Genomic DNA, 16,553 nt, shown 5'->3' with positions numbered 1-16,553 from the left:
ATTCCTTTTTAACTTTCTTACTGTTTCCTATGGAAGGGTTCTTGCTTTTGCAATCGCTCATAATTCCTATAGCTGAGTTAGTGACATTTTCCACCTTAATTTCTTTCTTTTTTACTGATTTGGCGAGGAAATGTTTAATTCTTTATTTCGTAATTGTATTGTTGATTTGATGTTGTTGCAGAAATATCACATGCATTTCTCTGAACAAAGCTTCGCTGTCTGACCCAATATACCAAAGGTGAACCATTGTTCCTCACAGAAAAGTTTACACTTAAGGAGTCCAATTATTTGGGCTTTGTACAAATCAGTCATAGGCCAAACCATACCTGTGTCTTTTGTCTCCCCAGATCAATGATACAATTTCATACTGTCTTACTCCCATATTGTATAACACAATACTGTCCCTATTTTCCATTTTGCCACGTGGTTCCTTTCAGCATTATCCTTTATCCTGTCACAAATTTCTTCTCGTGTCACTAGTTTCTCTTGCTACATCTGATGGTTACATTTGTTTTTTATCAGCCGACTGGCTTCCACTTCCTACCCTTTCACAATCACATTAATACAAAGCATACTAAACTATACAAAAAATTTTGGAGCCATGGATTAAAAACCAAATCCGTAGTTCAAAATGTAGTGTGATAGTACAAAGCCTAACTTCCTTGTTTGTTACTTCAGCTGCATTTTAATGCACAAATGAAGTCTTAATCTAGATAACTAAAATATAGTTTAGGTCTTCCGCAGCAATGCCAGCTTTATTTTGAATAAAACTACTTAACACTGATTAAAGCTGATGCAGGGTTCAATGGTCTTCTGGTACCCAGACGTACTGATAACCTGGATATTGGTACTACTGGGATGAGGGAAAACTAGGCCTTTTCATGTTGAATTCTGGAAATGGCCAATATGGGTGGGATTCAAAGTTTCTACATCGAATCCTGCATGCTTTGACAAATTATCATGCCTGTTTTTAGCCGACCGAACATCTGATATAAAACAGATGAGAGTCACAGTTTTCCACAGAGAACTTGTAACTTTAGATGGCTGGAAACTCCCTATACTGACCAAATCAGGAATTACTGGCCTCTTACAATATGCCACTTACGGAAGTACTTTTTCATAAGGTTGTGGAAGGACCCCCCCAATCATTCCTTTAATGACAAATTTGTACCCAACGTCTTGCTAGTTAATGTGCTAAAGCTTTATGGGCATAATATACAGGTAAGCAGTAGATTTGAACATAAAGGACTTCCCCACAATGGGTCCAATGAACCACTTACCAAAGAAGAATGGGAAGAGTAGGTGAACCAGGATTTCTCCATCAGCAAGGGCCGGGACGAGCTTTCAATACATGAGTGACATGTTGACTTTGAGTTTGAGCTTTATCACCACTGATAGTATATGTATCATGTATAAACACTATATTGGTTCTGTGTGAACAATATATTGGTTCAGCATAAATTCAAGATTGTGGCACTCCTGGCTTTGTTCTCTTCCTGGAATCCACATTTTAGCATGAGAGCAGACATGAAAGCTTTACTATTTTCTTGTTTTGTGAATGCCCCCAAACAGCAGGTAATTGACAGGTAACTAGTACTGATTTCTCCATATTGACAAAGATTCTGATCTACAAAAGCCCTCACTAAATCGTCAAAATCAACCGTGAACTGGCTTGTTGGCAATAGTTTTCAGGTCAGGAGATTTGTATTCCCCTAGATTCAGAAAAGATCAAGGACAGCATAAAATAATTGGTAGAACTACTTATGTGACTAGAAACGAAGGTGTGATCTAATATAAAAAGCAGTCAACTCTGCATATGGATTCAGTGTAAGAATATGGATGCCTTCAGAGTCCTGCAATTCAACAGTTAGTGAAATACATAGAAAGAATCTGAATCTGTATTGAATTACAGAGATTTTATTTTCCCTTTTGTACAGAAGGATTTTAAGGAAGTGTTTGTTTGTGTCAGCTCTGTCACGCTTGTTGGTGGGGCTCTAAACTCTTAATTGAAAGAGCATAAGTGGTGACCTGGAGGTTCAGGAATTTAGTTCTTTCCTCATGAAACCCCTCAAAGCATGACTTCAATAACAAGTAAGTCACAGCAGTGATATGAAGTTGCAAAGGCAATTGAATATGCAGTGGGGCCCAGTAAGTTTGAGGTAAAAACAGGAGAATCCTACTGGGATGAGATATAGCTGTCAAAGAACTGTTCAAACAGCAAGGATTACAGAGTCTAAGTAGGAGATTGGGAAATTGATTGAGAACTTATAGCCATCCCCTCTAAGGTTTGGCCTATTCCAATGCTTCTTCCCTACAAACCTCTCATGGTAGATAATGTGACTTTGGCAGGAATGGATGTTTTTGGGAGGTGTATAGTAGATAAGTATGCATGTTTTTCTAGGTACCTCTAGCGAGTCCTCAAAATTGCTGCAAAGCACAGTGATGTTTTTGTGATTTTTCCCCAATCCCCTTGCTCACAGGCATAAAGGCGCTCTTTTTCCTTGCTCATCTGTACAGGTGACATATGTTGTGAAACTCAAAACTGAGGGAAGCAGATTATCAGAAACACCTTGTAAACCATAGCAAGGAAATCCTGTGCACAATCAAAAATCAGTCACTTCCAGTGGGCGGATTAACTGCCCACAGCATCTGTCATTTTGTTGACACAGTAGTGGGAAAATACCCTAGCCATGAAACAGAAATTGTTTATGATTGTTGGTTTTACAGGAGATATAATCACTCTTGTATGCTACAAAACATTGGAAATGTATACAGATTGCTTTGTTTCTTACTTTCCACTCCACATCACCCAAAAATATATAGGGAGAGTAGGAAGAACGGTAATATTGTGACATGTTTGAGATTTAAGATGTCCCTCTCCAGAGGAAGACTGAGCAATGCCACATGTGTTTAGTAACATCTTCATATTGGCACTGTAAGGTGATCAATATAGGAGGTAAGTTAAAAATAAGGGTTAGCAAGCAGGCAGACATATCCACTAACAATTTCCCAGGCACCAGGGGTGTCCATAGCTAAACTTGACATATTCCTAAATAGACTAGCGCAAGATGAGTGAAGACCTAGAATGCTAGATGAGAACTTGATCTAGAGAGACAACCTAACACCACTTGAATGGACATGCCGGAATTGATAGGACAAAGCACTGCAGCATCACTGCACATTAAATTATTGAAGCAGGTGCCAGACTTGGATTTTACTAGACACATGGACAAGGTTTTATGGTAAGGAAACCTACATTCTGAATAGGACTGTGACTAGGGACTAAGGTATAGCAACCTAACAACCCCAGCCAATGTTCAAGTCTTGTTCATACAGATATTATCATGAATGAAACACTAAGCCTATTAAGTATCTGGCTTAAGAAGGTGCCCCATCCTTTTAGGAATTGCATATGCATGGATGTTGAATCAGACCCTCTACCATTTGGACACATTGTTCTGAACATTAAGATACACTTTGTTGCAGCAGGGGTATCTCATGGTACTAGAATGGGTTACACGTAAAAATAAACCTTAATGTGGGCACTGTTGAAGAAAACCTGTTGGAAACAGGACAGAGGACACAAGTCCAACAATGCTGATGGAAATAGGAAAACAAGTTGCAATGAAAGCCTTCACTGTGAAACAGGAAGTCTGGTTTGATAAAATCTTGGGAGGTGGTGCACTATACAAAATTATGATTTTTCTAGAAATTATTTTGAGGATTATTCACCTGCTATTTTTAAAAGCACAGGCTCTTTATGGGCGAATGCATATTTCACTGCATAATAATAAAAAATAAACCTGTCTTGAGAAACACATGGGGGAGTGAAGGATATTCATTCTTCCCTACTAAAAATTAATTTCAGTACAAATGGGGGAGAGAGGGCCAATCTATTGTTTAAAGGCAATTTATCTTTTACCTTTGGATTAAAACTGCAGACATGGGCTGCTGCAACTACACTTTCAAAAATTAAGGTATGCTATGTTTACCACAGCTAATGTTCATTAATATGAACAGAAAAACTAACCACCACATTTTACTGCTATAGGTCAGATTCAGGCATATCTGGAATATCTGCCATATCATCCATTATATATCCTATACCATATCGCCCATTGGGGGCAGTGTCAACTTTTAGAGTTGGTGATCCACTTTGCTTCCGGTAAATGCTGTTGCCAATATTTGGGGACGGCATCTCACTGGAAATCTTTGCATGAATCAAACTGGCATCATCGTCTTCCAGATTAGATGTTTCTTTAATTATATGTCCTCGCTTATAAGAAACCGCAGCCAGTCCACCAGAGCTATCATCAATAAGATTGCATATGCGAACAAGGAAGACTATAGGGACAGGCAGCACTGCAACCCCTATCAGCGACATACAAAGAACTATTCCCCATGTTGGATAGATCTTGAATTCTTCTGTGGCCTGAAAGGTTCAAGAAAAACAGAATTACTAAGACAGCAGTCTTCATCAGAATAAAACACAACCAGTGAAGAACTGGAAAGCAAAAACAGAACATCCCTCAATGGACATGTTTCATGGATGGCAGCGGCAGTTCTTCCCAACCCAAAAAGGCCAGTGCTCTTTTTAGCTTCATTACAGCGCATTTAGTATGATTGCAATAAATAAGTGCACACAGGTAAAGATCAGTAAAACTAAATGCAGGAATAGGCGGTGTGCGTAAATAATTTATTCTAATTGAGGGGGGATTCCGTTTTTTACATGTTGCAATAACAGTTATATTCCGACTATTGATCACAAACTAAACAAAAAGCATCACAACAATAGTTATTATTATAATTCCTGTTCTCAGTCCACTAAGGCTATCTTCTATTATTCCTTACATATCCCATCACACATTGAAGCTGCATGGTGTGTTCAAAGTAGTCCAAAGGATCACAGGCTGTTTTGTGCATTATTTATTAGTGTGGATTTCTAGCAATGTTCCATCTCCTCAATACCTGAGAGTTGAGCTCTGAACTCTGCCAATGTTTTACACAACTCTATGGCCTCGATTATCAGTGACCAGATTTTTCAGGCTCCTGCACAAACCCATGTTTGAGCAGGGTCTGCGTTATGAGGGGTGTAGACTTTATCACACCCGATAATTGCCAGAAGCGTAACGTCTACCATCCCTGTTAAATTGCAGCAGGTAACACTACTGGGATTTAAGGGGGGGGGGAGTGTGGTAATTAGCCGAACAGGTAAAATTTGGTACAATAATCAAAACAGGTACAATTTGGCACAATAATCAAAACATCTTGAAGTTATGCCCCATTTACAGGACAACACATGCAATAGGTGTTATTTATAAAACCGCTCGTAATTGAGGACTATGGGCAGATAACATTAGCAGGGGTGTATCCTCAAGGATTTATCGATGAGTTAACGGCCCTTTATCGCAGCCAAAGTGGTGATAAATTTATCGCCCCATTCACAAGCTGGTGCTAACAGCCGATATCACCAGTTTACCTGCGATAGTAACCGCCAAAAACATCGCCAAAGATGACCCCGGTAACTATCGCTAATGAGATGCAGAGTAGGCGTTCCCGTGCAAAAAGCCGCGACAACACTACTCCGCAACATTCTCAATGACCAGCCAGGTTGGCTATAAGATCCCCAAACAGGCGATAAGGCGCGTTAGCAGCAGGAAATTAACACCTGATCTGACCTGGTTTAAAGTCGGACGACAACCTGCACCAGAAAAGGGAGCCCAGGCCAGATCCACACCTGAAGAACAACATTTGCCAGGGAGCTATCCCCAGAGGGCCACAACACCCACAGCCACCACACCCAGGCTCTGCAGCCCCCCCGGATCCCTCTTAGGACTACCACAGAGGCAGCGCAAACCAAGACAGTGGACCTTCAGAAAACGTGCCAGCCTCACAGACCCAACACAAGAGGATGATTTTGCCCACTACAGGCTCAAAAGGACAACCATCCTCCACATTCTGAGTATCATTGCCCACAGGCTGACGGTACCCACACAGTGGACAACCAACATCCCTCCACAGACAAAGCTGCTGGCCGTGCTGCATCTGTTGGCCTCTGGTACCTTCCAACCAACAACTGCCAGAGACGGAGGAGTCTCACAGCCAGCTCTATTAAAGTTCATCACACCTGTCTTGGATGCCATCAACAGCTTGGTACCTCAGCACCTTCACTTCCCCCACACTGCATAGAAACAGCTGGAGACCAAGCAAGGCTTCTACGCCATAGCTGTCTTCCCACATGTATTGAGGACAATTGACTGCACACATGTCCTACTTGTGCACCCTGCCGAGACTGTATACAATTACCACAATAGAAAGCACACACATTCCATCAATGTGCAGGCAATAGTGGCCCACCGGGGACTCTTTTCCAATGTCGTCGCCAACTACCCAGGCAATGTGCATGATACCTACATCTTACGACAGTCCAACATCAACCGGTGCTTCCCGGATGGCACCCACGGAAATGCTCTGCTCGTTGGAATGTACCAAAATAACACACCGCACACCCCACCTCCACAATCCTGCAACTCACAAATATGGGAATGCACACGTTACAAACTCACACACAACATGCCAAACAACATGCCCACTCACCAGACACAACAGCACAAGTTACTGTGGTAACACAGGCTAGCCATGTACATGAGCCAACAACAGGATGGCATCCCAGCCACACAATAGCAGAATGTGGGGAGAGGTGGGAACCAGGCATGTGCGAAGGAGGCAAGTGACCCATGAATGAGAATGTACACAATGCCAAGTGTGGCGTGGATGTGCAGGACAGACTGCAGTATGCAGACCACAGACATATCCATGTTGGCATACACTGCTGGTGTTTGGAGTGTAGTGGACAGTGGACGCAACCATGTCACCCCAGCCAGTGGGGAAGATCGCGGAAATGTAGCTTCTTATGTCCCCTACCTGTAAGCGTGAGCGGAGTGGGCTGGCCCGGCGTATGCCAGGCTAGCGTAGGGGTGTGAATAAAAAGCACGTAGCTCTGGGCGTGGTTCTCTTCCGGAATGGCCAATATGTCTGCCAGGGTGGCCCCTCTCACCCCGCAACAAGGCCGTCACCGTGAGCGATGCTGCCTGCGATCCTGTGTGCCTGCTGCATCCCGGGCCGCCTATCCCTGAACCCGTATTTGGCGCCCCTGTGCACCCAGGCCTCACTGCTCACCTGCCGACACCGGCGTGTCTATAAGAGGGCCCACCAAGTGCCAGTGCAAGCTCCAAGCTTGAGGCCCGCAACCTTGGCAGCCTCTTCCGACCTTCACGGCCTCCACAACACAGGCCCGCAGTACTCCTTTCTCGTTGACGTTCTCCACCGCTGCCTCCGGCCTACACCACGGTCAAGTAGGTCACACATTTGGAACTGAGTTTTGATATCCTGATGGCCGAGTTCATATGTTCATGGGATGTTTGATATCACTGTACTCCCTTCAAAGTGGTGCCTCCAAGTCTGTGTATAGCATTCCAACCACACGTGTCTGTAGTTCCTCGCTGACTACTGCCTTTGACCCACTCTGCGGTCGAGTCGGTCACACATTTGGAACTGAGTCTTGATTTCTCAATGTCAGAGTTTATATCATTGCACACAAGGAGAGGTGTAAGAGGATGACGCGCTTGAGTCTGGAGGAAAAAGGATCATTGTTACAGAGGTGATCAAACACTGCCAAAAACTGCTCTGGTGTCACTAACTCTGTGCATTGCGAACCACCGACACGAAGCTGTGGGCCCCTGCTGACCGCTGCCTCGGACCTACACTGCAGTTGAGTAGGTCACACATTTGGAACTGAGTTTTGATTTATTTATGGCAGAGTTTATAGCATTGTACATGCCTCATCGCAGACTGCATCCCCTTGCAGCTCCGGTGCCACTAAGTCTGTGCCCCGACATCCATGGACACTTTCTGGTTGAACTTTGGTGGCGACTGAGTCTTTGGACTGGGGGTTGTCTTCATCATCATTTCGGTGATACTGACTTGGTGGTAAAAACGAGGCTGTAGCATTTCACTCCTCCATTTGCTGCTTCCTGCCGGCTTCTGCCCTCTGCATCATGCCCTGGAGGACACCTTCCACTGTACCCCGCAACCCTCTGCTAATTTCACCTTCGACATCGACGAGGACCCGCTCAGCTCACGTGGCCCTACCTCAGTGCACCGCAAGTCACCGTCCCATGGCGGTGTGCCTGTGCCGGTCGCAGTGCATCTTGGCACACTAACTCTGTGCAGCTCAATCATGGACCCTGTCTGATAGAATATTGGATGGCCTCTGGGTCGATGGACAGAGGGTCATCAACGCCATGTGTTTGTGGTCCTGCGCTGTCCGCTGCCTCCGGCCTCAACTGCGGTCCACCTGGGATCACACATCAAATTGAGTCCTGCCGGGACGTCGCATCATTGCAGGATGCACACGCCACCTCTGCCAGGACCAACTCCAAACAATAGGTGCCAGAGTCGGAAGTGTCTTACTGCCAGACTATCAGAGTTGCTCACACCAGTCATGGGTACCATCATCAGCTTGATACACTGCTCAGCTCTTCAGGTGCACCACAACTCATGGGCCATTTCTGATTGAGTTCTGTGCTGTGGACAGCTCACACATCAATGTCACCTCAGGCAGTGTGGAATACCTGGGACGATGATGAGGAAGATGATGCCGGTGTAACACACCCCACTGCACCTGCAGCAGGAATATCCCGAAAGGACAAAATGCTATACAATTTGTTCAAATGAGCACGATCAGCTCTGGCGCCCCAACCTTAGTGCACTGCAACTCACAGCCCCTTCAGATTGCATATTGGGTGACCTCTGTACTTGCTCCGGCAACCAAGATGCTTCACAGTTGCTTCTGTTATGCTGTTGTTTTTTGTTTCCGCTTTATTTGTGATCACTGTTCAAGTTGTTGCCAGCCCCAACCACTCCATGAGGTCTGGCTTACACTCACCCCACACACATTCAGCACAGGTGTCACTGTACATGTGACCTTGGCAATAAAGGTGCCGAGCGCACTTGCCCGTAGCCAGTTCCACAAACTATCTGAGTGTGTCCGTGTGGTCAAAATGAATGCATGAGGGCCCCGGGCCCTACAACATTACATTGTGCTGTGTACAGCGAACACAAACATATCACCGCAGGCAGCGGGTGAAACCTTGGACAAGTAGCTTTGACGTCCCTCAATCAGTACGTAAGAGGAGTGGACTGGGCTGGTGTACGCAAGTCCAGCGTGGGGGTGTGAATGATTATATCGTGGCTCTGGGTGTGATTCAGTACTGGAAATGTGCAAATGCATGTGTCCCGTCGCAGTGTGGGTCTCCGTTGGGGAGTGTAAGTGGTGCCTGATGGGACTTGGACATCCACGTATGTGATCTAGTTCGGTTTCCATGAGGTCGAACTCCACCCGCACCCGTTTGTCTGGTCTTCTCTGCTGGTGGTGTTGTTTGTCATTTGCAATGTGAAGGGGGGATACATTTTGACATTGTGTTGACATGTATGTTGATGCATTGTTCATGTTTACATACAGACTGTATAACAATGTACATTGTGACTGTTTGGGAGGAGCGGACTATGTGATGCGGGACAGTGGACATTTGGACTACATCACGGATGTGTAGTTGTACACTTACATTTAAATCCCACAGTTTCCTGCTATGGCAGGTGTGATTGGCCTGTTTCAACGTACAAGCAGACCCAGTTGTGTCCTCAGTTCTGCAGTGTAAGTGTTGTACTTTGTGCCACAATGTCGTCAATGTGGATGTGCTGTTATTGCTATGTGTGTGCTGCCTTGTGGGTGATTCGCCCATGCAGCAGTGATTTTGCTGGCCCTTATCCCTTTGAGGCAGTGTACCTTTGACTTCTGTGCTGTTACGGTGCTGAGATGGTGGCGACTTGGGTCATTTATGCTCTTGGATGGTTTTTGTTCTCGTGTGCATTGCTTGTATGCAGATATATTGTTGATGCCAGGGGTTATTTGTGCACGTGGATGTGTCAGAGTGTGACCTGCTCCTTTCCGGATGTGGTCCACATTCAGCCACCTCAGTGTCCTGGCCTGCACGATGTCATGATGATTGTATTGCAGGCACGCTGATCTTCATGTAGTGTCACTTGCATTGTCAGTGTGGCTCACAAATACGCATCTTTGCTGTGTTTTGCCTGTGTGCATTTGTTGGTTGTGAGATTGGTGATATGTGGGGTGGGGCCTCATTGGGCACATGGTGGAAGGGGGCCTTCTTGGTGTTTGTATGTGTGCTGCAGTGTGCCACAGGGATCAGGGACATGATCCAGGATCATTGTGGGTGTGCAGCGTGCTACACATGATTATGCATGTGTGCCATTGTGCCCATCTCTCCCCGTCCCCCTAGTCCCTGGTCGTTACTCACCCTGTTGATGTTGTGTCAGGTCATATAGAGCTGTGTCCGGACTTCCAACCACTTGCACCGTCTCCCCACTGATGACTGTGGCCACCATTTCCTCCAGCTCCTTCTTTGTTGCAGGACTCCCACCTCCAGTCGCCATGGCTGCCTTAATGTTGGCAGTGAGTTTCTGCCTGGTTTGACTTTTCACATCATGGCAGCACCTCTTGACCTCCTCCATTACCTTCTCAACACTCCGACTGCATTCACGTTGTACACGATGGACTGGCATGTTTCCCTTTGTGTTGCCAATGACACAGTGGCGGTGATGAACAGTTTTTGTTAGTGTTCTTTCTCCTCCGTGATGAATATCCTGATTTCCTGCGGACTGAACCCCGTCTTCCTCTTCCTCTTCGCCTTGGCCTTTCCCGACCCCGGGGATCATTGGTCGTGGTCTGTGGGGCTTGTGGGGTTCGCGTTGGCCTCTGCACTTGGTCCGGGTGCATCATGGTGCTAAGCAGTTTCTTTTTTTTCCCTTTTTTTTCCTCTACTTTTCTGGTGCATTTTCCCGTATGGTGCATGGGAATTGCAGGCCTGTCGCTGGTTATCGCTGATTTTTGTATTGCCATTTGGGAAATCGCTACTATTTTCGTGTTTCTGTTTCGTGTTTTTGCGGCATTGCGTTGATTGTAACGCAATAATTTGATGCGTTATTGTGAGACTATCGCATGGTACCACCGTGTTCAGAATACCACGTTAACACAGCGTTATTTTCCTGTGATAGACTGCGATGTGAAGAGTTGCCTTAAGCTAATTTTGAGGTAAATATCACATGTTCTTGAGAATATGCCCCACAGTTTCTTGGCTTCTGTCTGAGCTACTCCTTTGAGTGTAACTATGTTCCTCTTTCTTTCACCCCGTTCAGTTTGTGGAATGTTACAATGAGTACGAACCAAACCCAAACGTGCTTACATTGCTGACTTCCTTCATATGTCTTTCCTTGCATTTTGTCTTCCTCTGCATTCACTCAAGGGTACCACCCCCACCTCCATCAATGTTCAGCACTTTGAGGCAGATCTGTGGCATATAGTGCTTAATAAATCACCTTTTAATATAATTGACTACAATTAATTTGCCTTTTCTCTTTTATTAGGTTAATGTGGCCAGACCTGCATTCAATCTATTGAGATTATCCACACTTTTTAAATGTGTTTTATTTGGTAGTTTGGCAAATCCAGTCTCACATTTATCTTGTTTCCCTCAGAACTCCAGTGGAATACTGTTTTCAGTTAACAACCAATGTATATGTTTACTACACAGGGAAGCAAATTAACTTCTAGCATTTTCAGCTCATCATATAATTTAGTCTATTCAGGCAAATTCAAACATGTGCAAATCTTAGTGGGAGTCAGTCACCTACGATCTCTCTAGACAAAGTTGTAATGGCTATTGAGAAAAGTGCAGGCGGGAAAGCAACAGGACCAGATGGTGTCCTGATTGATATATATTAATATCTGCCCTACTTATGGGATCCTATTCTGACTCAAGCATTGAACGCATCTGTAAATGGATATTTTCTGATAACCTCGGCAGAATCATTGGTAATTCCAGTTTTTGAAAGGAGCTGTAAAAGTGATCCTAAATGGTATCACCCCATTTCCCTCCTGGACTCCTCTGCTAAGACATTGGCTAGAGTGAACCTAGATAGATTAGAACAATAATCTGAGGATACCAGGGTCCTCATACAGTCACAATATGGGTTCGGGAGGGGTCTAGGAATGGTAGAACAGTGCGTTAATTTCGATCTCCTCGTAGGAAAATATACGAGGGTTAAGGTAGTTAATATACGCTTATGTTTTGTTGACCTGTCCAGTGCCTTTGATTTGTTAAATCATTCAGCCCTGTGGCAAACGTTATTCTTCATTGTGGCACTGTCAGAAATAATGTAATTATTATCACAATTACATAGCAATTTGTCACCTTGGGTGAGCTCCACCATTTAACATTCAGAGAGAAGTCAGGCAAGGGTGCTTATTGGCACCGTTCTTGTTTTCTTTATTTATAAATGTTGTGGATAGTTTGCTCCAGAAAGTGGCCTTAGGCTCTCCATGAATGGAAGTAAGGGCAGTGCCTGTTCTCCTCCATGTTGAGGATGCTATCCGCAAATGGCCTGCAAAGACTAATAGATTGCTTTGCGGCATTCATGGAGGAAAGGAATCCTAAAATAAACCTGAAGTAAACCTACACAATGATCTGCGGAAGGGGAGCATATAAATCATGTGATCATAATATCAACGGTATCAATGGTAACTTCATTTTCCTATCTGGATATTTTCTTTAGCTCTAATATTTGGAAGATCCCCTAGCAATGAAGACAATCCAGCTATGGCACTCTATTTGGAGTAAAGAAGAGACAAAGGGGCCAATTAGGATGGCGGACGGACTTGCGTCCGTCCGCCATCCCAGAGGTGGAGGGACCATCCGCATGGACTGCGGAGGTCCCTCCATGCAAATCAGGATGTGACCGCCAGCCTGGCGGTCACATCCTGGATATTTAACATTGCGGCGGGTGCTGCTTCAAGCAGCACCCGCCGCAATGTTAAAAGTGCATGTGTAACATTTACATGCACAAAGCGGCAGGCACCGCGCGGTGCATGTAAATGGTACCCCCCATGTGCACCCCCCACCTGCCTACGCCTTGGGGGCCCGCAACGGGCCCCCAAAAGCAAAAGTACACATGCTTTTCCACGGCGGAAAAACCACCGCAGAAAAGCATGTTTACTAATGCTTCCTAATTTGGCTGGCGGTGTCTGATAGACACTGCCAGCCAAAGGAGAGCTTTTCCGCCGCGGTTGTAATCCGACCGCGGCGGAAAAGCAGCGGACAGAATCCAAGACCCACCAGCCATCGTAATGCGGCGGTGGGTCTTTGGTGACTCCGCAGAGGATTTTCCGCCTCCTCCGGGCCGGCGGTGGCTTCCGCCGGCCCGGAGGAGGCGGAAAATCCTCTATCATAATCGGCCCCAAAGTTCACAAAAGCATTATAAGGAATGGTTTAGAAAATGTATTGGGAATCCTGTGGATCTTGTACATCTCCAGACAGATGGCACAGTTTAATGATCCTCCATTATTACATGAAACTGGTGGCATAATGGACTTTAGTAAAAGGGAATTGAAGCTTTTTCTTCTTTTAAAGAAGATGGATCCTAGATGTACTAAAGATATTACTAGACCCTCAGTTGTAAGATACCTCTCTGTGGCACAAAATGAGAGCCTTCAGAGGTATCTTACATTTACGTCTTACACCCAAAATTGTTTTGTCCTGACACGTCTACGATTTGATAGCCTTTCGCAAAAATGAAACAGTGGCTAGAGGCAGCTGTTAAATGTCCATGTGATGGAAGACTGACTTAAACCACACTTTTTTTGATCTTATTTTGTAGCATCTATGCTGAAATTAGGACATTCTATTTAAAACCATTGTTTTTAGGATGTATTAGTAGGAGCTATAACAAAGCGTATTCATATCTATGTTTCCTGGAGGATACAAATGTGTTTTAGAGTTGCCTCCTTTATATGGAAAGCCATTTGTTAGACCTGACTTTTTCAGCGGATTTATCCCCAGACTTTTTGCTTTTTGCCTCCTGTTTTAGACCCTCTTTTTGTTGGTTTTATGACTCTGCGCACTTTACCACTGCTTATCAGTGCTAAAGTGCATATGCTCTCCCTATAAATTGTGTTTATGGATTGGCGATTTCATGATTGGCATATTTGATTTACTGGTAAGTCCCTAGTAAAGTGCACTGTTTGTGCCAAGGACTTGTAAATCAAATGCTACTAGTGGGCCTGCACCACTGATTGTGCCACCCACATGAGCAGCCGGTAAATGTAACTCAGATCTACCACTGCAGTGTCTGTGCGCAGTTTGGTACTGCAAGTGCACCCACTTACCAGTCCCTAAACTTCCCTTTTCTTACATTTCAATCACCCCTAAGGTAGACCGAAGGTACCCCTGTGGGCAGGGTGCAGTGTATGTGAAAAGTAGGACATGCCCTGATATGTGTATGGCATGTCCTGATAGTGAAATACTGCTAGTTTCGTTTTTTCACTATTGAAAGGCTATCTGTCCCATAGAATAGAATGGGGGTTTATTATAACATCTTATACATATAACTTACCATAAGGACAAGATAGGAAGTTGGAGTTTAGTATGCCTGAACTCAAAATATAAAAATGCATCTTTTAGTAAAGATGATTTTTATATTGTATGTTTTAAAATACCACTTTTTAGAAAGTGGGTATTTTCTTGCTTAGCCATCCTGTGTGCCTCTGCTGGTTTGTGGATTGACTGTCAGGCTTTGGAGAGACAGAGGCTGGTAATGTGCATTCTGTCAGACAGCCACTGGGGGGTTGATATGTGTCCTGCCTATCCTGAATGAGTCAGGGCTGGGCTAAATTGACCTGATCTGCATTCAGAGTGGGGGGGGGGATTAATTTTACACCTGAGTGGGTCCGGTCTGCTTTGTACAATGCTTTCTCAACCTCCTGCTGGGCAGCTGCACCACAGAGGACAGAACTGGTTTTGGTTGGGCAAAGAGCTTCTCTTCCACCAGAGAACAACGGAATTTGTGCTATAAAAATAGGGTCCCAGACCCCAGACTTTTAGATCACTTTTGGACTTCAAGAAGGAACCTCTGCCAAGGAGAAGAGCTGGAAGAAACTGGAGGAGGAGTATTGCCCCTTTGCTGTGTGCTGTCTGACGTTGGCCTGCAGTAGCTGTTTCTGCCCAGGAGAGGAACTGTGTGTGCATCCTGCTTGAGAATGTATATCCAAGGGCTTGGAAGTGGAGCTTGCCCCTTGTTCAAGAGGTCTCAGGAACAGCAAAGACCTCACCATCCTTCTGGGCACCGTCTCTGGAACCGCTGGTTTCAGTTGCCACGGAAGAAAGGAGCAGCTGACTCTGTCACCGAGTCCGTGTTGTGAAGGCACAGCAGAAGGCCCCGCCGCACTACGCAACACATCCTTGATCTCACTGATGCTGTCTAGACGATCGTCACTGAGCTGTTGCTTGCACCGTGTCCTGTGGGCACCGCACTCTGCCCTGCCTTGCCTCCCCCTGCCTGGACGTCACTGACACGGTCGCTGCACAACCCGAACATCAACCAGCTCCATCGCCTGCACCGCAACCTACCAGCACCTTTAGCTGGCCCGTACCGACACGGTCAGCTGGAACTGTTAGACTCTATCATCTTCAGCATCACGGTAGCCTCGGACTGAGCTACCGACTTGGAAGAACTATGTTTTTGGGATATTTCTGCAATTGAAAGGTTATCTTGCAAAGTAACTTTTTTTTACAGAACTGTATGTTCAATTTTTGTCGTATTAGGTCTTGTTGGTTTAGATAAAGTGCTGCTTATTTTTCTAAACTGGTATGGTGTTCATTTGTTGTGTTTTCACTGTGTTACTGTATGCATGCACAAATGCTTTATACACTGCCTCTGAGATAAGCCTGCCTGCTCGTGCCAAGCTACCAAGGGGGCGAGCAGGGGATATTTTGGAAGTATAGCCCCCTTACCTTGTCAGGGAAGAAGGGTCCCTACTTGGACAAAGGTGCAAACCATTGCCAACTAGAGACCCCCATTTCCAACACCATTAGGAAACAGCTCTTTTCTGGCATCATATCAATTTTGTTGATGTCCCAAACCTTTATTCATCTACACTTTGAAACTGGCATCCCATTGTGGGACAGTGGTCTGGTAATCTAGCCATAATGCTCTGCTTTTATGAAGTTTATGTTATGTTATGTTATGTTAATAAGGCATTTATTAAGCGCACTATCACCGGTTGGTTTCCTGGCGCTAAAATCAACAGTAACATAGTCATGGATGTGAGATGGAGAGTTATTGGTAAGCTTGTCTGTAGAGCCAGGTCTTTAAAGCTTTCCGAAATGAGAGGAGGTCCTGGCAGGTCCGAATCTCAAGAGGGAAGGTGTTCCACAGACAAGGAGCCAGTGTTGCAAACCTACGACCGCCAGAGCGCTTGAGTTTAAAAGGGGGTATGTGGAGGAGGCCGTGAAGGGATGAGCGGAGGTTACGGGATGGTACATACTTTGTAATAAGTTGGTCAATGAATTTGGGACTCTTGCAATGTAAGGATTTAAAAATCATGCAACCTGTTTTAAAAGTGCAACGTTGGATCACCG

General features: G+C 45.1%; 1 protein-coding gene across 1 annotated transcript in view; it reads right to left on the bottom strand.

Moving 5' to 3' along the window:
* Positions 1-1,915: 1,915 nt before the first annotated feature.
* Positions 1,916-16,553, bottom strand: part of SLC6A15 (solute carrier family 6 member 15) — a 316,654-nt gene continuing 302,016 nt past the window's right edge. The window contains exon 12 of the mRNA XM_078674224.1: positions 1,916-4,432. Within this exon, the coding sequence (XP_078530350.1) occupies positions 4,046-4,432 (387 nt within the window). The 3' untranslated portion in view covers positions 1,916-4,045. The remainder of the gene's footprint in view (positions 4,433-16,553) is intronic.

This window comes from Lissotriton helveticus, chromosome 1_1 (genome assembly GCF_964261635.1).
Source record: "Lissotriton helveticus chromosome 1_1, aLisHel1.1, whole genome shotgun sequence".
Classification (NCBI taxonomy): Eukaryota; Metazoa; Chordata; class Amphibia; order Caudata; family Salamandridae; genus Lissotriton; species Lissotriton helveticus.
This window is presented reverse-complemented; position numbering and strand designations above follow the sequence as displayed.